General features: G+C 42.2%; 1 protein-coding gene across 1 annotated transcript; it reads right to left on the reverse strand.

The window, feature by feature from the left end:
* Positions 1-4,404: 4,404 nt before the first annotated feature.
* On the reverse strand, positions 4,405-5,973 carry LOC134444572 (tigger transposable element-derived protein 1-like). Its single transcript, XM_063193839.1, has one exon. It carries the CDS (start codon positions 5,971-5,973, stop codon positions 4,405-4,407), a length of 1,569 nt encoding a protein of 522 aa, XP_063049909.1.
* Positions 5,974-22,500: the final 16,527 nt, after the last annotated feature.

Below are 22,500 nucleotides of genomic sequence, written 5' to 3' on the forward strand. Positions count from 1 at the left end.
ATTCTGAAACTTCATTCAACTTGCGATAATCGTTGCAGAATCTTACTGACCCGTCTGGTTTGGGGACCAGGACGATGGGGCTTGCCCAGGCACTTTTGGAGTTTTCAATGACTCCCAGCTCTAGCATCTTTTCCACCTCCTGCTCGATGGCCACCCTGCGTGCTTCCGGCACCCGGTATGGACGCTGAGTCACTGTGCGGCCAGGCACGGTCCGGATCTCGTGTTGGACCACCTCTGTGTGTCCCGGGAGTGAGGAGAAGACATCTCTGTTGCGGTCCACTAGCTCCAGTGTTCTCTGCCGCTGATGTGGGGACAGACCTGGTCCCACTTGAACCTCTTCCCTGGCGGGTGCTTTGGACTGTGTATGGGGCAGACAACAGAATAACGCCTCCCTGGCGTGCCATTGTTTCAAGAGGTTAACATGATACATTTGCTCTGTTTTTCTTTTATCAGGCTGTCTCACCTTATAATTTACCTCTCCTACTCGCTCGATGACCTCATAAGGTCCTTGCCAGCTTGCCAGGAACTTACACTCGACAGTCGGGACTAGGACGAGCACTCTGTCCCCTGGCATGAACTCTCTTGGTTGGGTAGGTCGATTGTAGGAGGCCTGCTGTTGCCGTTGAGCAGTTTCCATGTGCTCCCTAACTATCGGGTAAATGGCCCTCATTCTGTCCTTCATGGCTCCGACATGTTCGATGAGGGTCCTCTGCCTGCAGGGTTGCTCTTCCCAAGCCTCCTTCGCAATGTCCAGTAGTCCACTGGGTCTGTAAGACAACAAAAGTTCAAAAGGCAAGAAGCCAGTAGAAGATTGGGGTACCTCTCTCACGGCAAACAGCAGGTATGGCAGCAACTGGTCCCAGTTCTGCCCGTCCTCTTCGATCGCTTTCCTCAGCATTGACTTCAGCGTCTTGTTAAAACGTTCAACCAACCCGTCTGTCTGGGGATGGTAGACAGAGGTTCTCAGCTGCTTGATCCTCAAAAGGGCACACAGTTCCTTCATTATCTTGTACATGAATGGGGTACCTTGGTCAGTCAATATTTCCTTTGGGATACCCAGACTGGTGGAAAGGAGGAACAGCTCCTTGGCAATCTGCCTGGAGGTGGCTTTCCGTAGGGGAATGGCCTCAGGGTACCGGGTAGCATAGTCAAGGATTACTAGAATGTACTGATGGCCCCTGGAGCTTTTTGGCAAAGGGCCAACTATATCTAGCCCGATTCTCTCGAAGGGGGTTTCAATGATCGGCAAGGGAATGAGCGGGTTACGGTAAGAGGGCTTGGGTGCCCTCTTCTGGCATTCTGGGCAACTACGGCAATAATTCTCTATATGCTTGTGCACTCCAGGCCAGAAAAAACGCTGCAAGATCCTTTCTGTGGTCTTCTCTACACCTAGGTGGGCCCCTAGTGGATGCGTGTGTGCAAGGTTGACCACAGTTTTTCGGTGGGGCTGTGGCACAAGGAGTTGTTCATACACTCTGTCATTCTCTTTCACGACCTGATACAATCTTAGGGCATTTGCAAATGTGGGCTCTTGCAATTGAGCAGTACCATACTGGCCTGTGAGATTGGGGAGCTCCTCAATGGCCGGGGCGTCTTCCTCGGAGTTTGGAGAACTTTCCGGAGCTGCATTCTCTTCTTCCGTGTCCGGGCCACTGTCTGTGTCGGCCTGGGGGCCTGCCATTCCTGCGAGTGCAAAAGCAGGGATGAGTGGTTGTGAGGGTTGCATTGGTGTGTTTGTAGGAAGAGTCTTACCTCTCCGACTTCTGGGTACTCTAGCTGGCCTCTGCTGTGTCTCCCTAAACAGCAGGTCGAAGGAGGGGCAGTCTCGCCCAATCAGAACAGGAACAGGGAGAGACTCAACCACCCCTGCCCTAGTGTGTATTATCCCCCTGGTGGTTGTCACCTTGAGTTCAGTGGTGGGGTAATCCTTGGTGTCTCCATGGATGCATGAGATCGGAAGGACTTTGTCAGTGGAGAGACACGAGGGATCCACTAGGTCCTTATGCACCAAGGTCACCCGACTTCCGGAGTCCAACAGCGCCTCTACGTCATGGCAATTGACAGTTACAGGGCAGGTGGGGGGTCGATCTGGGGGCCCATCTGCGACCCCAACGAGAGATGCGAATAGCTGAGTGGAGGGGGAGCTGGAGGAGCCAGCAGTGGGCATGAGCTCGTCTAGGATTTTTTGGCACTGCCACAACATGTGTCCTATCTCCCCACAGCGGTAGCATTCTCTGGTTTCACTATCCCGAGACATTCTAACCAGACCTGACTGTCTTCTGGCCCCCAATGGAGCATAGCTAGGTGCTGCTGCAGATGGACTGGTACCCTTCGTGGTTTTTGGACGCACCCCCACTGTCGGCTGCGGGGTTGTTGTCCTGGGGTCTCTCTTGGTCGCACGGAGCATTTCTGTTGTGGCCTGGTATTTCTCCACAGCTTCAATGGTAACTGCAGCTGTGGTTAAGGCCTGTTGGCTAATGAACCGTTTAGCCTCATATGGCAGGGCTCGGAGGAAGTGATCTACCACAATGGTCTCCACCACTGCAGCAGCTGTGTTTTTCTCCGGTTCCAGCCATTTTCTTGCAATTCTGGAAAGTTCGTGCATCTGTGCACGGGGAGCTTGGTCCACTTGGAAGGTCCAGCCATGGAAGCGCTGGGCCATGCCAAACTTGGTAAGCCCATGCCTGCTGAGGATCTCCAACTTCAGAGTATCATAGTCCGTAATTTTGTCAGGGGGTAGGTCTCGCACGGAATTCAATGCTTCCCCCGTTAAAAATGGGGCTAGCAGTCCAACCCATTGGGCTTTCGGCCATCCTTCCCTAGTGGCTGTTGCTTCGAAGGCATGCAAGTAGGCCTCAACATCATCGGTGGCCCCCATCTTGGAAATAAAATCACTTGCTTTGATTGGGCCGGCACTCTTAGCAGCCATCTTCTTTTGCAACTGCAGCTCCTCTGCCTTCAGTTGGTTAGCTTTCCTTTGTTCCTCCAATAACGCTGCACTCGCATGTATTTGGGCCTGCTGGCCTGAAATAAGGGCCTTCAAAATTTCCTCCATTTTGTTATATGGAGGGACTATGGCCAACTGGGAAAACTGAGTAATTCAATTTTCAGTGTCCTCTTCATACATGGTTCATTCCATGTCAATTCACACGCCTTCCCCACGTGACCCTCTCCGATTTACCCGATATCTCACACACAGGTACCTTTTGATGTCAATTGAAAGAATACCAAGTATTAGCACCCTACGTCCAGCGGTTGCGGAGATGAAGCCCTCCAAAGTTGGGGTGCCATGCCCACTTTTCAAGCCTGTGAATTGCATAAAAAATTTACAAGCAGATTTTGACACCTCTGGTTTTAGTTTGAAGGAAGACACAGGCCTAAAAATCACCATGGCCCCTCAATATGACCCTGTCTACCAGATGATGTACTTACAAATAGCATGCCTTGATTATTTTTGGCTATATTAAGCCTTAAAAACTGGATTTGTGAAAAGCGTGATGAAGAATCTTGCCATTTTGGGGTTCCAGATATTGGAAGCTATGTATGCTTTGGGAGTTATAATTGATTTTCCATCATATTTGGGAACTGTACAGTGTATTCCAAAAAAAGTAGGGCACTCAGACTTTTAATGATGGAATAGGAGGGACTCAAAAACAGCTTTGGGACAAAATGACCTTATGGTACCCTCTACTTCAGGCCTCAAATTAACCATGTGGGCACTTGATGACTGGAATGCCCTTTTAACCCCATGTACAGTAGCACTGTATCAAACATTCAATCTTGGAAAAACTTTGTTTTTCAAAGTTCTTCATATTAATCTTGGCCTTCAAAGTATATGTTTTTGTCTATGTCTTATCACAGTGTCTGTTTTGTCTGCTGCCATCTGCTGGTCAAAAAACGCAACAACAGTGTAATGTAAGAAAACAAAAAGGGCTGGAAAATCTTGCCGATAATTTACCAATAAAGCAGCCTAGAAATCTAGACGCCCACAGGGGTTAAGCTCGCTAGGCTACCAATAAAGCACTTTAATTCTACAGTATATTGCTATATAATAATTATGATTTTAACGAGCATTATGCAGAATGCTCAATCATGATTACATTTCTACCAGGACATCCCCACCCCCATGTCTGGTAGAAATGTAGTTCAGGGTGAGGCCATCTTGGGACTGGCATCATGATTGAGCATTAAGCAGTCACACTTAGGAAATTATTTAAACTATAAATATTCATAATGCTTGTTAAAATCATAATTAGTATACAGTAATCCCTCGTTTATCGCGGGGGTTACGTTCCGAAAATGACCCGCGAAAAGTGAAATCCGCGAAATAGAAAACTTTATTTTTTTTTTACAATTAGCAACTATTACATGTATACAAATACAGTGACTCACGTGTAGGCCGTTTCACTGCTCTTCAGACTGGGCCGCTGCATCCTGACTGCGCTCTGCAGTGTTCTCTTCTTCTGAAGCCCGCGGTGCAGGTGTGTTTGTTCGGGAGAAGAACATAGTGATAGGCAGCTGTTGTCGCTCTTTTTTCTTCTTTGCAAAAAGATCCTTGTACACCGACATGCCACCATCGATTACGTTGGAGAAGTGTAACGAGCGGCTCATCAAAGGGTCCCATTCCTCAGCTACTCGCTTAAGTTCAGTGGCCATTCGCACCATGGTTGCTAAGCGACCAAGCGTTAGTCCTTCCTCCTCATCTCTCGTGTCCTCTTCTCCCTCTTCTCTTTCATCGTCGCTTTGTGGCTTTGTCATTTCTGCCAGCTCTGCATCGGTCAGCGGCTGTGCGTCTGCGTCTCCATCAATCAGGGCGTTTATGTCATCCGGACTCATGTCATTAAAGCCGTCTCCTCCAATCTGTTTAGCCAGATTCACAGCTGTTTCTACGGCAGAGTGGTGGACCTCGTCAAGCGAGCCTCCGGTTGCGTTTTGCACTGCCTCTGGCCATAGTTTTTTCCAGCAGGCCTTCAGAGTTTCCGTTTTCATTTCCTGAATGGCCCTCTGAATGTTTTGGAGACACGATGCGATGGTGTATCCACGCCAGTAGTCCTTCAGTGAGAAATCTTGATCCGAGTCCATAGCGTCAACAAGATGTTGCAGGGTGTTGCGCGTATAGAGAGCCTTGAAAGCACGGATGACTCCTTGGTCCATGGGCTGAATCAGGGATGTAGTGTTTGGCGGCAGAAATTCGATTTGCACACCATCATATGCCAAATCATTACCGTGACCTCCGGCGTTGTCAAGGAGCAGAAGCACTTTAAAGTCCAGTCCCTTTCCTCTCAAATAACACTTGACCTCCGGAATGAAGCAGTTTTTGAACCAATCCAGATTGAGCACTTTTGTCATCCAAGCCTTTGCATTGTACATCCAGTAAACAGGCAAATCATCCTTATTTTTGTTTTTCAGCGCCCTAGGATTTTTAGACCTGTAAATCAGCCCCGGTTTAATCATGAAACCTGCGGCATTTCCGCACATAGCCAGGGTCAAACGGTCTTTGTGAACTTTAAATCCTGGGGCTTTGGCTTCTTCCTGCATGATGAAGGTGCGGGAGGGCATTCGTTTCCAAAATAAGGCAGTCTCATCCATGTTAAAAACTTGTTCGGGCTTATATCCCCCCTCCTCAATGATCGCCTTGAATTTATTGTTCACGAAGGCTTCTGCCTCAGCGGTATCCGCAGACGCCATCTCACCGTGCAGACTAACATTTTTAAGTCCAAAGCGTTTCTTAAACTTTTCGAACCAGCCCTTGCTTGCATTAAATGCGCTTGGCACTTTGTCAGCAGCACTTGCTGGGGGCCCGGCATCCTCTCCCACGGTGTCAGCAGCACTTGCTGAGGGGGCGGCATCCTCTCCCACGGTGTCACTTGCTGGGGGGCCGGCATCCTCTCCCACGGTGTCAGCAGCACTTGCTGAGGGCCCGGCATCCTCTCCCTCTTCCCGGTCACGGACAGCAAAGTTTTCAAACAGCATTCTCGCTTTTGTGCAGATAACGTTTGTATCCAGGGTTATGTTTTTTTTCCTGCAGTCATTAATCCACAGAGCTAATGCCGTCTCCATCCGTACCATGGTCTTGTTGCGGACAGTTACAACCCTTTTTGCATTCGTATTAAAACTGACTGCTGCTGTCGTCCTTATGTTTTTTTCCTCCTTCTTTATGTAACGAACGGAAGATTCATTGATTCCGTAATGGCGAGCAACGGCTGCATAGCTTTTACCTTCCCTTAGCATGTCCAGAAGTTTAACTTTATCTGAGATGGGTAGCATCTTCCGCCGTTTGGGCCCATCCGCAGGTGCTTTTGTCGGTCCAGGCCGTTTCGCCGACATTATGGGTTTAGGAGATGTTCGAAATTACAAGATAATTTGTCCAAGTTACTGTAAATTTAGCCAAGCTGTTTTATGTACGTACACATAACTGCACGAGACGACAAAATGATAGCAATTCGTAGCATGTTTTGATACAAGAAGCGGGAGTGAGTTTTTAGCGAATCAGAATGCAGAACACAATGCACCAAAAAAAAAAAAAAATGCATTATGAAAATCCGCGAAATAGCGAATCCGCGATAAGTGAACCGCGAAGTGGCGAGGGATCACTGTATAGCAATATACTGTATAATAATTACAATGCTTTATTGGTGAATTATGGGCAAGATTTGCCAGACCCTTTTGTTTTCTTACATTATGCTGTTGTTACATTTTTAGACCAGCAGATGGCAGTAGACAGAACAGACACTGTGAGAAGATATAGAGGAAAACATAAACTTTGAAGGCCAAGATTAATATGAAGAAGAACGTTAAAAAACAAAGTTTGAACAAGCGTGAATGTTTGATACAGTGCTACTGTACATGGGGTTAAAAGGGCATTCCAGTCATCAAGTGCCCACATGGTTAATTTGAGGCCTGAAGTAGAGGGTACCATAAGGTCATTTTGTCCCAAAGCTGTTTTTGAGTCCCTCCTATTTTATCTTTTAAAGTCTGAGCGCCCTACATTTTTTTGAATACACTGTACAGTTCCCAAATATGATGGAAAATCAATTATAACTCCCAAAGCATACATAGCTTCCAAGATCTGGAACCCCAAAATGGCAAGACTCTTCAACACGCATTTCACAAATTCAGTTTTTAAGGCTTAATATAGCCAAAAATAATCAAGGCATACCATTTGTAAGTACATCATCTGGTAGACAGGGTCATATTGAGGGGCCATGGTGATTTTTAGGCCTGTATCTTCCTTCAAACTAAAACCAGAGGTGTCAAAATCTGCTTGTACATTTTGTATGCAATTCACAGGCTTGAAAAGTGGGCATGGCACCCCAACTTTGGAGGGCTTCATCTCCGCAACCGTTAGACGAAGGGTGCTAATACTTCTTTGAATTGACATCAAAAGGTACGTGTATGTGAGATATCGGGTAAATCGGAGAGGGTCACCTGGGGAGATTCTAGGGAATCATGTGAATTGACATGGAATGACCCACATGCACTATTGCTGATTGAAATGCCCGCGTCCTCCACGATGTGACGTCATGAGAGGCTGACCATCTCTAAGCGGGACATTTCAAATCAGTGCAAGGACACAAGTTTAAAATAAAGGAAGGATTTTAATGTTATGCCAGGAGTTTAAACAGAAAAGGTATCTGAAGTTCAACTTAAATGTTCAAAAGAGGATCCATCTTGCAATATCAAACTCAAACAATGTCTCTGGCTCTTCAATAACAAACTTAGGAGCAGGCTTTTCTTTCAGTCCAACATCTTCTCAAAGCACAAACATAATCTTCTTACTTTCAGTCCAGTCAAACATCCATATGCAATCCAGTAGCAGGAAAAGTAATCCACAGTCAATAATCCATTGAACATTTCCATAGGCCAAAGTCACTAGACGGAACCCACAGGTGAGTATCCAGTGAGCTCCACACGGCAGAGCCCACTCGGGCCAGAGTGCAAGAGGCAGAGTGCATGTGTCTCTCCAAGCTCCACACTCCACTGAGAGTTTCTAGCTCACAAAAGCCACCTAGCTCATTAGGCCCTCATCAGCCTCAGGTGTGGGGCTGTGCTGTGTTGGAGCTGCAGTTCACAATTCCACCACCAGATGGAGCCAGAGCTGCTCATAGCTGGAGCCATCTCTGTGGAACATAGCGCCCCTCAAGGATGCAGCCTCTGGGGACGTCACAATATCAACAAAGAGTGTGTGATTCATCTTAATGGTTTGTGTGTGTGTGTGTGTGTGTGTGTGTGTGTGTGTGTGTGTGTGTGTGTGTGTGTGTGTGTGTGTGTGTGTGTGTGTGTGTGTGTGTGTGTGTGTGTTGCAGGCTAGTACGAAATTCTGAATTGAATTGAGAATGACCCCAAAATTCCAATTAAATTCTTGAATTTCAATATGAATTCAATTGAAACTGCAAACAGGAAACTGAATTGAAATTCGAATTGGAATGGCAGGAAACTGAATTTCACAGAATTTAAATTCTAAGAAATTCAAAGCAATACTGACACTAGGTGGTGGCAGGGATGGTCAGTATCTTGAATACTTCAATTAAAATACATTTCGAAATAGAACATAGTATTTTGAATTTTGTATTTCATGTCAGTGAATTACAAGTATTTGAAGTTTGTATCAAAATACTTTCCCCCCTGTATTTTGAATTTTCAAAATAAGAGAAAATACAATAGCCTACTTTCTCCTGAACAATGCAATTCCATAGTAGGAACACAGATCAAATAGTATGTAAGTGGTCCGTGTAACGCTTTGCAGTGCTTTTATCCATTTTCCGAATTCTTATGAAAAAGATGAAAAATGGGTTCAAAACGTCAATTTTCAATTTTCCAGACAACTCAGAAAACAGATAATTGATGTTTGTTCATTTCATTGTAATTTGTCAGTGGCTTTTGAAAGAGTGAAGAGGTGAATTTGAAATCAAAGTACTAACCCCAACTCCGATGAAGTTGGGACGTTTGGTAAACAGTGAATAAAATCAAAATGCTATCATTTTCAAAACACTCAATCTATTCATTAGATGGAGAATAGTGAAAAGACAACATATTAAGTGTTAAAACCGAGAAAAAATATTGTTTTGGGGGACATATGTACTCATTTCTAATTTGAGAAATCCAACACGTCTCAAAAGAGTTGGGACGGGGACAATAAATGGCAGCAAATGTCGAGGAAGACTAAAAACAAAACAAAAGACAACACTTAACAGTTAAATACATTAACCGATGAGATGATTTTATATAAAAAACAGTGTTAATTCCTATCTTGGACATGATTTCACCAGCTTAAATGGTGGGTGTATTCCTTGTCATGTTTTGCAATGTTTTCCTTTCTGTAGTGCTTACAGTGTGACAGGTCTTGACCAAAAACCCACCATTTTATCACATGCTGGTCCTTATGATGGAGCCAAACTGTTAAAACATAGTAGAGAATGCAATTTGACCTTACTATGTGGCAGTAATCGAAGATCTCCCTTCAAAATATAATGCATGAGTGGCTTTTCATGCTGTTTAAAACCCATTTATAGCATTCAGCACTGTATTTAACTCTACAGATGAGTGAGAACATCTTAACCAATGCACTACTGCATCCGCATGACATCATGGAGGCTGACTTTTGAAGCTAGCACTAACACAAGTTGGATGGTCCATTTTCACTGTAGCACAGGATGTGCAATGCTCTATTATTGTCAAAAAGAATGGACTTCTACAACTTCTGCAAGCAAAGGACAGTTTCCCATGTCTTCTGGGTCTATTTCAAGTGAGCTCAGGTGCTTAGGAGAATGTTAAACCCCTGTATCATTTTCATGCATTAAGCATTCTTAATATGGTCAATTTTCAATAGCTCTATTTCTCCAGGAATTAGAGTGAGACTACAGCCAATATATATTTCATGATGTCATGAACCTATACAATGATTTTATTAACAAAAATATGTCTTATATACACTCAATCGTGGTAAATCAAAGGGAATTCAAAAATGTATGTAATAACTATGGTAATTATTCCCTTTGCATCTTTAATTCTGAGTGACTCAGCCTCTCTGTGATGATCTTATACCTGGACACCTATATTGTCCGTCAGTACAATTCATTTTGAAATGTTCTTCTTTGTTGTTTTATCTTATTTGGATGTTTACTAAATTTCACTGATCCCCGTCCCAACTCTTTTGAGACGTGTTGGATTTATCAAACTAGAAATGCATTCTCACAGAAAATGCTGGAAGCGGGCTTGCCTTTTGGGGCAGAGATGAAACAAAGTACTATTGAGAAAACAAAGCTAAAAGAAATCTTGGAAAAACTCCATCCACCCAGTCAGAAGTTATGGGCCAAACAATTCAGCCATCTTGGATTCAGCCATCTTGAAAGTGTTGTAGCTCTGCGTTTTGGGGATATACTAAATGACATACATGGTATTTTAAGTTGGCTAAGGAACACTGCATATGATATAATTTTGAAAATCAACATGGCTTCGAGCGGGATTAGAACTCACAACCTCCATATCTGTAATCCAACCCCTTTGCCATTGATATTAAATGACATACAATACATGATATTTGAAGTTGGCTAAGGAACACTGCATATGATATCATTTTGAAAATCAACATGGCTTTGACTGGGATTCGAACCCCCAACCTCCATATCTGTAATCCAGCACATTTGCCATGCATACTAAATGACATACATGGCATTTTAAGTTGGCCAAGGAACACTGCATATGATGTAATTTTGAAAATCAACATGGCTTTGACTGGGTTTCGAACCCCCAACCTCAATATCTGTAATTCAGCACATTTGCCATCCATACTAAATGATATACATGGCATTTTAAGTCGGCCAAGGAACGCTGCATATGATACAATTTAGAAAATCAACATGGCTTCGGGTGAGATTCGAACCCTCAACCTCTATCTCTCTAATGCAGCGGCATGCATTACCACTAAGCCAAGCAGCTAATTGTCATGCACAGTCCAGCAAGACTATATTACATTGCATTGCAGAGCTGAACAATAGACTTCTAGAATGCTTGCTCGCACCTGCTCGTTAAGAATAGAATCTTGAGACAGTGACAGTTGAAATGGAACACTTTATTGGCTGCACCTGTTCTGATTGACTGTAATGGCAGTTAGTATTGTCCTCTAAGCAGAGGCCAGAATGAGAATGAGTTTTTTGTCTTTACAACATCGTTGTAAAAAAACTAAAAGGAGTTGGCACGTGTCCTTTTCACAGATCGGAGTCATGCTTGTGATCTCTCTAACAGTCTTTAAATGAAGTTTATAGGTTAAATTTTTCAGGCACAAATGGACCTCCGTGTGGGACATGCGCTGATCTCTTGAAAAATGCACTTTTCCAAAGACTGGGATTCTCCATAGAGCCAAGTCTGTTTTTTTTACAAACCTGCCATTTAAAAAGTATGGGGAGTTGGGAGATGAAACTTTGACAATTTGGAGACATCCCATAGAGCTCGCTAACAACGCGTCAACTAAACTTCTAGGTGAAAGTGTTGATGTTTTATGACTGAAAAAGCCTCCTACACTCTAATCTCTAGAGTGGCGGAACTTTGGTTCATGGAGGTTCCACCACTATTTTCAATGGGGACCCAGGCTTTCACAAAATCGCCAAAAACGGGAAAACGACAAGAGACACGGAAAAGCCTATTAGTATACGCGATCTCCAAGCCGAGCCGGTCGTTTTAGTGTTTGAACGGTGTCTCTATCTCGAAAGGCCTAGGAGGAGATCCCTGCACAAGACCAATAATAAATAATGAAACAGGACTTAGAGATTACTATAAACGGGCCTTGCTCTGCAAGGGCCATGCTCTGCATGGTCCTTGCTCCGCAAGCCCGCTTAATTAGAAATGAGTACATATGTCCCCCAAAACAATATTTTTTCTCGGTTTTAACACTTAATATGTTGTCTTTTCACTATTCTCCATCTAATGAATAGATTGAATGTTTTGAAAATGATAGCATTTTGATTTTATTCACTGTTTACCAAACGTCCCAACTTCATCGGAGTTGGGGTTTGTAAAATGAGTCAATATTTCAATTTTCAATTTCTGCGTGGTGGTTGGACTGAACCATTCGCGCGGGGACCGGGGGATGTATTGGCTCAAGTAGCGGCAGATGTTTTGCGTAATGCCTACAAATGAATGGATTGCAAGTCAGCTTGAGACGTGGGCCTACAGATCTGACAGATAACTGACTCAGCTGTCGGCCAAGCTGCAACCCCCCGACAATCGTTGGGACGAAAGTGATTTCTTGGGCAGGGGGAGAAAATTAGGCTACCCGCATAGTTTGCACACCATGCCTGCTCTGATTAATGCGCACCACAGACCCATTGACTCCACACTGACTAGACTACTCTTAATATTATCATGTCTACATTTGCATTGGCTATTAATGCATAGGCCTAGCTAAAAGTTGCACATTGTTTATTTTACGCGTGGATATTTCCCAGCCAATGTGATCTCATTTCTCAGTTGGCACCACACTGCAAAATGGTCCGTGAGTGGAGTAGGCTAGGCCTATTAAACGGCATCTGCATCTGCATCTGCAAGACTTATATTAGCCTATTTGTATAATAATTATTATCTAAATATTTCACAAAAATAAGACAGGCTTGAAATGTATACGGGCGTAGCCTAAAGGGTGATTAAAACAAAGCAAGTAGCGACATGAATTCGCAGTGCCTTATTGCTCAAGCGTGTCATTTCAGTTCAGTGGAAAGTTTGAAGCGCAACGTTATAACGGCCACGTTGCCCACAGTCTGCTGTCAAGTGCAGCAACTGATTTTTTTTCTATAGCCTATCTGATTGTCTGAATTCTTAGGGGAGTTGGCCCATATGCAAACGGAGTTGCCGACCATTGAGTAGGCCTAAGTTGTGCGTGCCCAACGGGCACCCCTCTGAGTTCGGAGTTGGGTTCTGAGTTCGTCTCTGGCGTGCAGGGGAGGTGAAAGTGGGTTGTTGAAAAGTTTGCAGGTTGGCTACGACAACAGCGGAGTCATTCTGTCCGAGTTGTAGGCCTACGTCTCACAAGTTGACTTGCCATCCATTTCATTTGTAGGCTAGGCAAACACATCTGGCGCTACTTGAGCCTACCTACATCCCCCGGTCCCCGCGCGAATGGTTCAGTCCAACCACCACGCAGAAATTGAAAATTGAAATAGGCCTATTGACTCATTTTACTTTGGTTTCAAATTCACGTATTTTGTCTTTCAAAAGCCACCGACAAATGACAATGAAATGAAAAAACAACGTCAATGTTCTGTTTTCTGAGTTGTCTGGAAAATTTAAAACTTAAATTTTGAACCCATTTTTCATCTTTCTCAAGTAAATTCGGAAAATGGATCAAAGCACTGCAAAGCGTTACACGGACCGTAAGTGATGCTTGTAATTATATTGGAATGTAAAAGTGTTTGTCTTGGAAAGGGGTGAAGGACTCCAAAGATTGACAGTTCAATTCCCAGGTATCATTGGCAGGTGACTACCTGACTACGAGTTTCTAACGAATAACCAGCCTCAAAATTCTGAATTATTGAATATATCCTGTTGGATCAAAAAACGTCACTCTTGATAAAATATCATCAATAATTGAAATTGCCATGCTAAGCACCAAAGGTGCAACCGTGATCATTACTAATGCTGCACCATGCATCACCCACAAGATGGCGCTCTAAGGCCACAAATGGTGCATTAGTGACGCTTTGCAAGATACGTGGACATAATTTACAAGATACACTTTCTTGTTTATTGAACTCACATACAGACCTTGACATATCTGTAACATTTATTAAATGCTAGTTGTGCCAAGTAGCCCATTGTTTATATAGTCTTCTCCATAATTACAAGAACTTAACATTATTGTTTGTTCAATGACTGGAAATGATGGCTACACAGGAGTTTGTGTGGTTTAAAGTAGGCCTACCTTTTATTGTGTAAGTGAATTGAATTGTTAGTTTTGGTCATGCCATACAAGCCATTGAGAAGGGAAATTGAGTTTCCTTGCTGAGACTCGAACCTTGAACTTCTGGCATGCAAAACTGGGGCTCTAACCGCTACACCAAATAGCCAGACTCATTAGCTTGAAAGTCAGGACACACCCACATACCTAGTTTCTGTTGTATTTTGTGTATTTGAAAATGCAAAATACAGTATTTTGATTATTGATACATTTACTGTTATGTATTTTGTAACGCATTTGTAACATCTTAGAGCTGGGTATTTTGCATTGTATTTTGAAATACATTTAGTTGTGTCTTTGCCCATCCCTGGGTGGTGGTGTAAAATGCAAAGAAACTCAAAGTAATGACAAAATAAGAACACTAGATGGTGCTGTATATTTATAAGCATGTGTCTATTCCCGGCACTGCAAGGTGGGTGGGAAGAGTGAATTATAGCCCCCTTAGGTCACCTGTTGGGCTGCTTCCTAGCAGTGCTTTAGGATTTGGGTAGGTACTTATTTGATTTTCGGGTTTTTTAAACTTCCATTTTGAGTTAGTACAATGCCATTCTCTATTTGCTATAGACCAGTAATTCTCAAAGTGTGGTCCGGGGACCACTGGTGGTCCGCGACAGAGCTCAGGTGGTCCGCAAGGGGATTTCTACTTTTCCAAGATAAGCTAGCAATAGGCTTTTTCATGTTTTCAACACAATAATAATAACACTTATAATGTGAATAAAAAGTAAGTGATCTGCATCAAAATTAGCAGTGTCAAATTAGTAACCATCAACAGCCAATTCAGTTGACAGGTGGTCCCTGATTTTTTGGGGGGGACAAAGTGGTCCTCGGTCTGAAAAAGTTTGAGAAACACTGCTGTAGACCTTAGGTGGTAATATTGACACACATTTTGGTACATAACAAATAATAAGTGTGAAAGTCATCTGTAGGCCTTGCATAACACTAAATATTATACATGCAACTACTGAAAATCACAATGGGGGCCTGCATGGTTTATACAACATTTACTTATCATTTTGAATGCTGAATACATTTGTAGTTAAATTTATTAGCAATATATATTTTTGTTAATGCTATTGTACTTAGTTACACTGTTATTGTTGTATTTTATTATTTTGAAAAGGCGAAAGTTGTGGTTTCAACCACTTCCTGAATTGCAGTGAGTTTCAATTCCATTTTGAATTCCATTTCCTGTAATTCAAATTCAGTTCAATTCAACATCCTGTAGGGGTGGAGTCAATTCAATTCAAATTCAATTCCACTTCCTGAATTGAATTTAATTCAGAAATTCTGAATTTCGTACAAGCCTGGTGTGTGTGTGTGTGTGTGTGTGTGTGTGTGTGTGTGTGTGTGTGTGTGTGTGTGTGTGTGTATGTGTGTGTGTGTGTGTGTGTGTGTGTGTGTGTGTGTGTGTGTGTGTGTGTGTGTGTGTGTGTGTGTGTGTGTGTGTGTGTGTGTGTGTGTGTCTGATGAGCAATTGCTTTTCTACTGCTTTTTACTCAGTACTCTCTCTCTTTCTGTGTGTGTGTGTGTGTGTGTGTGTGTGTGTGTGCGTGTGCGTGCGCGTACGTGTGTGCGTGCGTGCGTGCGTCCATGCGTTTGTTGGTAACACTTCCAAATAAGGGGCCATAATTCACAGTAAAGTAGCTACAACCTAATACTTAAGTAATGGTTAATAATCATTACTTAATGCCACATTAGACACATATTAATTGTTATTAATGCATTAGTATGCAGTTACTTAACTATTAGATAACTATTACCTTGTGTTACAAGTTAATAGCATATTATTATTTAACTAATAGATAAGTAAGGGCACAGTTAATAGTTAAGTAGCTATCAGGTAATACTTAACTAAGGACCAAAATTAACACTTACTTAATACAAAAGCAAGGCATAACTAATGGTTATATAATACATAAATATTGGGTTTTGGGACCCTTATATTAGAGTTGGCTGAGGCTAACTAATGGTTATTTAATAGATAGATATTGGTGTTTGGGACCCTTATATTAGAGTTGGCTGCGGATAACTAATGGTTAATTAATCGATAGATATTATGAAGAGTAATAGTTTTGAAGCGAAACTAAACCATTCCTTTGTGATAATTAGGTTAATGTTTGAGAATATTAGCTCCAAGAAGAACAGTGCATGATGGGTACGCAATCTATAGACAACAATAATTCGGTATTATTTAATCATTAGATATGCCTTACTTGTGTATTAAGTAAGTGTTAATTAAGGTCCTTAGTTAAGTATGACCTAATAGCTACTTAAGTATTAACTGTACCCTTACTTATCTATTAGTTAAATAATTATATGCTATGAACTTGAGACACTGAACTCAGTTCTTGTTCACCCATGATGAATGGGAGTTTGTTCTGGGTGGGGAGGGAAGTGAAATTTGGGTGTTTCTGCTCAAATTTTTCGAAGAAGATTTCACAGATACTGTATTTTTAAATGTGTTGCTCTCTCTCTCTCTCTCTCTCTCTCTCTCTCTCTCTCTCTCTCTCTCTCTCTCTCTCCTCTCCCTCTCTCTCTCTCTCTCTCTCTCTCTCTCTCTCTCTCTCTCTCTCTCTCTCTCTCTCTCTCTCTCTCTCTCTCTCTCTCTCTCTCTCTCCAGGCTTGTTGACTGCAGTATAACAGCAGAGGGCTGTGCTGTGCTGGTCTCAGCTCTATCATCAAACCCATCACACCTGACATGGCTGAGTCTGACTGGTAATAAACTAGGAGACTCTGGTGTGCAGCAGATCTCTACTCTACTCAGGAATCCAGACTGTAAACTACAGGAACTGTGGTAAGTAAAGAGATGAAGAGTGTGTGATGCAGCACACTAAACAGACCAACACTATCACCATGGAAACATTCAGATACAGATATCAGCCAGATATCAGATACAGATGTCAGATTTTGGACCATGGGAAGGCCTGCCTCATGAGCCATGAAGTTTGGATGTTTATTTTTTATCAAAAAAGCCTGCCATTTGGCCCCATTTTCCTCATAACTTCACTACCATTTCTCTTAGATCATTGTGAGTGTTACCACATGAACAATTACCTTTCAGGTTAAATTATCTCCTAGACTTAGGAGCTGTCAATAGATGATCGTGATACAGCCACTGTAGACCTTATGCCTCTACAATCTCTATCCATGTCTTCTTCTCTTCTTCTCTGGTCTTTCCTCTCTACTTCTACTTTTAAATCCATCTTTAACATTGATTTTTTTTTCATTTGTTAAGCACTTTGAGCTGCATGCCTTTTATGATATAGTGCTACACAAGTACCGTTATTATTATTATTATTATTATTATTATTATTATTATTATTATTATTATTATTATTATTATTATATTAGATTGTCCTGAGAGACCTGAACATGGCTTGAATGGGCTAAAAAACACAAGTAAGAAGCTGAGTGTTTCGATAAACTGCACCAACAGTTGCGTCCTTAAGAAATATAAAAATGGCCGCTGATCTACCTCAGTCTTCAGGTGCTGTCAGAACACAATATATATAACACAACGCTAGACTATTACTTTTGTTATTATATCTTATTATGTCCATATAAGAGTAAAATGTCTTTTGTGTCCTCAAAAGTATATGTGTGCGTGTGTTGCATTGCCAATAAACCCTGGAGGAATCTCTATGGAGCTCAGCCATTGTAAAATGCTGAAGAAGGCTTAGGCCGAAACGTCTGTCTGTCATGCTAACCCACTAGATTAAAACTACAAGAATTACACCCGAGAGTGCGGCTTTTTTACTATAATATGAGCTCAGCCATTGCAGTCATAGACTGTTTCAGCTTTGACCATCTGGCAAGCAACAGGCCTATATAGAAGCCTCACAGTTTGGACCATGACAGTCCAGAATAGCTATGTCCACCAGGTAATAAGACAGACGAATTCAAGATCAGCAGATCACACACACACACACACACACACACACACACACACACACACACACACACACACTCACACACACACACACACACACACACACACACACACACACACACACACACACACACACACACACACACACACACACACACACTTCATTATCATTTATATTTTGAGGAGACACAAGACATTGTATTGTCTTATATGGATATAAAATATAAAAAATACTCTTGAAGCTTTATGCTCAGTACAATCCTGATATTGTGCTCCGACAGCGTCCGAAGACTGATGTAGATCAGTGGTCATTTTATATTTCTTAAGGACACAACTGTTGACACAGTCACTTACACTCAGCTCCACAATCTAACATCAGTCACTGACATTTTGACAGCTCCTGGGTCTTTATGAAAATATAGTTGAATGTCTGCACACTCAGCTTTATTTCCCCAGTGTCTGACCCTTTTGTCCTGCACCTGCGTCTTGGATGTGCACTGCGCACCACTACCTTACTTGAGCTCCTGGGTCTTTCCCATGTTTGGAGAGTTTGGTGTCTGATTCATTCACCGCTGCATAACATCCTCTTGTTAAACGGAGGAGTAAGACCAGAGGTGTGTGTGTGTGTGTGTGTGTGTGTGTGTGTGTGTGTGTGTGTGTGTGTGTGTGTGTGTGTGTGTGTGTGTGTGTGTGTGTGTGTGTGTGTGTGTGTGTGTGTGTGTGTGTGTGTGTGGATGAGTAAGGCCAGGTGTGTGTGTGTGCGTGTGTGCGTGTGTGCGTGCGTGCGTGCGTGCGTGCGTGCGTGCGTGCGTGCGTGCGTGCGTGCGTGTGTGTGTGTGTGTGAGGATAGTGGACCCATGAGGTAATCGTAGAGGACAGGTGAGGTCTGTGGGACTACGGGACTCACTAGTTTCACGCCCTCTCGACCGGGAGGGCTGTACTTGCGCCTTACGTCATTCAGAATGACAGCTGCCCCATGTTGCAGAGGTAGATGGCTATTTGTTTTCAGATGAGGTAGCCTGCACCAGTGGTTTTCGAAGTGGGGGCCGTGAGGTCATGCTAAGGGGGCTGCGGCAGGTTGGCAGGAAAATTAAAGCAAAACTAATTGAATAATTTAATGAATTGAATAAATTAAGTAAGACAAAATAAGCAAAACATAAACCAAACAACCCCAGTGGAGTCATTTTCTTCTTTCAATTTAAATATGTTTATAATTATGTATTGTGCTTTCTGTAGAACTTGAATGGTTTTATAAAAAAAAAAACAACTTCAAACCAGGTGCACAGAAAATATAGTGTGGCACGGCCTATGTTAGGGGGGCCCTGGCTAGAATCTACTGGTATATGGGAGGCTTTGTCATGGAAAAGTTTTGGAACCCCTGGCCTACACCATCAAGTAAGGAATTTTACAAATGACTCCCCGATGCAATCGCATGTATCTTCATTGTACTGTTAACCCTCTAGCTACCAGAATTTTTTTTAATAGGTCGGAATTCTACCAGGAATTCTAAGGAAAAATTGACATTTTGGTCATATTCTAAATAATGTCAAATCACTTGAAAAGAAATGAAAAGTGTCAATTACAAGTTACTTTCATATTAAATTAGAGAAAACACACTTTCAAATGGTATATCATTTATGGATAATTAATTGTTCAGTATTCCCATAGAGTGCCTTTGATGTGGATTAAATGATAAAAATGTGATAAAATCCGATATTATCTAGGCCTATCTATCTATATATCTATATATTTAGGCCTATCTACCTATCTATCGATCTCTCTATCCATCTATCTATCTATCCTTCCGTCTATGCATCCATCCATCCAGGGTCAAAGTTGAACAATGAACATGTGACGACAACAAATGTCGTTCACCCAAAAGTCCTGTTTCAAGCGGTTTCAAGCGGTATAACTGTAATGGACTACACTAGCTAATAATGTTTGAACTTAACCATGCCAAAGACGCGTAATAAGGATAACCGTAGAAGTGTCCGCGATAGCAGACAGGACATGAATGGAGCTCTAAGGAAGTTTTCTCCCAATTTGGCACAGGTAAGACGTGCCAGGCATCACCGACTAACACGGAATTGAAGTGCTACAAACACCACGTTGGTAGGCTATTATTTGGAAGTTAGCATTCAACTCAACGTCTTAACGCACATTTTCATGAAGGACAACGTGGAGTAGTAACAGTCCTTGACTGCTTTGCCAAAGCGGACACGCAAAATGAGTAGCCTCATGCTGCGCTTCCTTCATGCCCTGTTACACAGAGCTGTCGCTGTTCGTTGTTCCAGGAAACTAAGGTAGTTGGATACCAACATATGGTTTGACTCTGAAAACACACCGAAGACAGTTTACATTTTTAATATGTAGCGTGTAGACATCGGCTGGACAGTTGTGTTTGCTATTTAGGACCATGGCAGAACTCATCACAGTTGAACACCATCTAATAAGCCTAATAAAACAACAGGATCTAAAATAGCCTAAATAGTCATAAACATTTGCTGTTGACCATGAAAATAGATCGAAGAGGGTTGGAAGTTTTCATTTTTAGTGTATATTGGTTGTAGAAACTGAATGGTTGTGCTTGTAGCCATCCAATCTCGGACGGCCGTCATTTGAATTGACGGCAGATTGCCAAATCGCATAAGGCGGCGCATCTCGTAATAAAATCTAAAATACTGAAAAATAATATAATATAAACATATAGTTTTTATACTGAAAGTATATCGAGGAGGGTCTGTAATATTGAGCTTAAGTGTTTGAAAGCTGGAAAAACTGCATGATGGTGGTAAGCCTTTGACTTCGATATTCGATATTCGAATATAAGTCGAATGTTAAGAAAATTCGAGACATTCGAACGAATATTAATTGGCCATTAATATTCGAATCTGACATGGGTATTGCTTTTTTGGGTATTTCATTGTTATTGATTAAAATCATTTCCTTGTAAACATCGCAATTCACAGTCTCAATTTATTTTTTCCATGGCTGGTTAATCACTACAGTTGTGTTGAGGAGAGTCGCGTGCGTGGCTCATCTCTCTGTGTTCCGTAGCAGGACACTTGCGGCAGGCAGTCTCCCCCAGAGTCCGCATAACAAGCAGATGAGTGCTGCAGAGTTCCATTCAAGTGAATGGCTACAGTTAATAAACAAAGCATCATCACATTACTTTCTGGAGTTGTTGACGAGTTTCTGGAATTATGTGATTCAACCCACAAGTACCTGCGATTACGCCAAGAGTAAGATAATAACTTCTTGTTTTTTGGATTTTGACCAAATTAGCTTCGTTGGTCTGGGTGTCAGATCAGGCAGACTCCAGGTGATGATTTTGTTAGCATGCTTTTAGCATGTTTTAGCGCACTGCTAGTTTGTGTAATGTTCGTTTTTAGACGAGAGCAGTCATCTTACCTGGACCTACAAACACACTACCTAAATGTCCGTCATTAGTGATAGAAAATAAATACATATTTGTTGATATTGGTGCTGTGTGCTCAATTCTCATGATTCCCATATGATCCAATTCAAATTTTAACTTGGGCTACAAGTTTGACATGGCTGCTAGCTTTGCCATGTTTTAATCTGCATTCACACCTCTAAGTACCGTCTTCTTATAAGTGCTGAACGATCGCTAAACAATAATGGCTGGTTGAATGCATGTTGTTAATGGGCCATTAGGCTACATCTCTGGTTGGAATAGCCTTTTACTAGTCACTGACTGGGGGAAAGAACAACTTCAGCTTGACATCAGGTCTAACTGGGGCAATTTTAATGGTAAAAAATATGGATAAATATTCGAATATATTCGAATATCGTTTTTAATTTAGAAACAAACTTCGACTATGATTTTGGGGCACAAGTCAAAGCCCTAGATGACGGCCGTTCAGCCGTATTTTCATAAGAAAATATTCCGACCGGCCCCGGCCGTTCTGGTACAGATCCAGCCGGACGTTCACGGCCGTTATGGTAGCTAGAGGGTTAAAGCAGGCAGTTAGTCACAGCTTTCCAGTAGTCTAAAAGGGGCCGATATTGGCAATAGACAGGCCTAGAACTGTTAGTTGTTGATTGAACGATTTTTTTAAGGTCAGAATAATGTAGGTTAAAATAATGTAAACCACAGCAGAATTACCTTATTGCAAAATGGCGTATAGCACAATGTAACTTTTATCTTGACAACACATAACAGCTTGCAGTGGTCACCGATGATGAATGCCAAATTGGTCCCGTTATTGAGGCATTGGTAAGAAGGCTATAAGAATCATATTGGTTATCTATATTATTTGGTCAAATGCCATGTAGGCTATCCGCATATCACATATCATAATAGCCTACCGTAAGATCTTGACAAGAAGCTTGCAGTTGCATTGGGTCCAGAGGGTCCCGTTATTGCAAACGAGGCATCTTAGAAGCCTTAAATTTGGGAATTGACCTACACGTGTGCAAAAATGTTTAGCCTAATAAAAAACCCGTCCTTATCAACATATTACATGCCATAATAGCCTACTCAATGCAACTGATTTGCAGGTAGTCCAGTTAGTGAAAACGAGGCATAGGCCTATTAGAATCATGGTGTTTATGTTTATTAATTAAAGTAGGCTGATGATTTTGTACGTGGACAAAATACTATAATCTAATAAAAAAAACACCCTTGTGCATGTCGCCA

The sequence above is a fragment of the Engraulis encrasicolus genome, unplaced genomic scaffold, assembly GCF_034702125.1.
Source record: "Engraulis encrasicolus isolate BLACKSEA-1 unplaced genomic scaffold, IST_EnEncr_1.0 scaffold_59_np1212, whole genome shotgun sequence".
Lineage (NCBI taxonomy): Eukaryota > Metazoa > Chordata > Actinopteri > Clupeiformes > Engraulidae > Engraulis > Engraulis encrasicolus.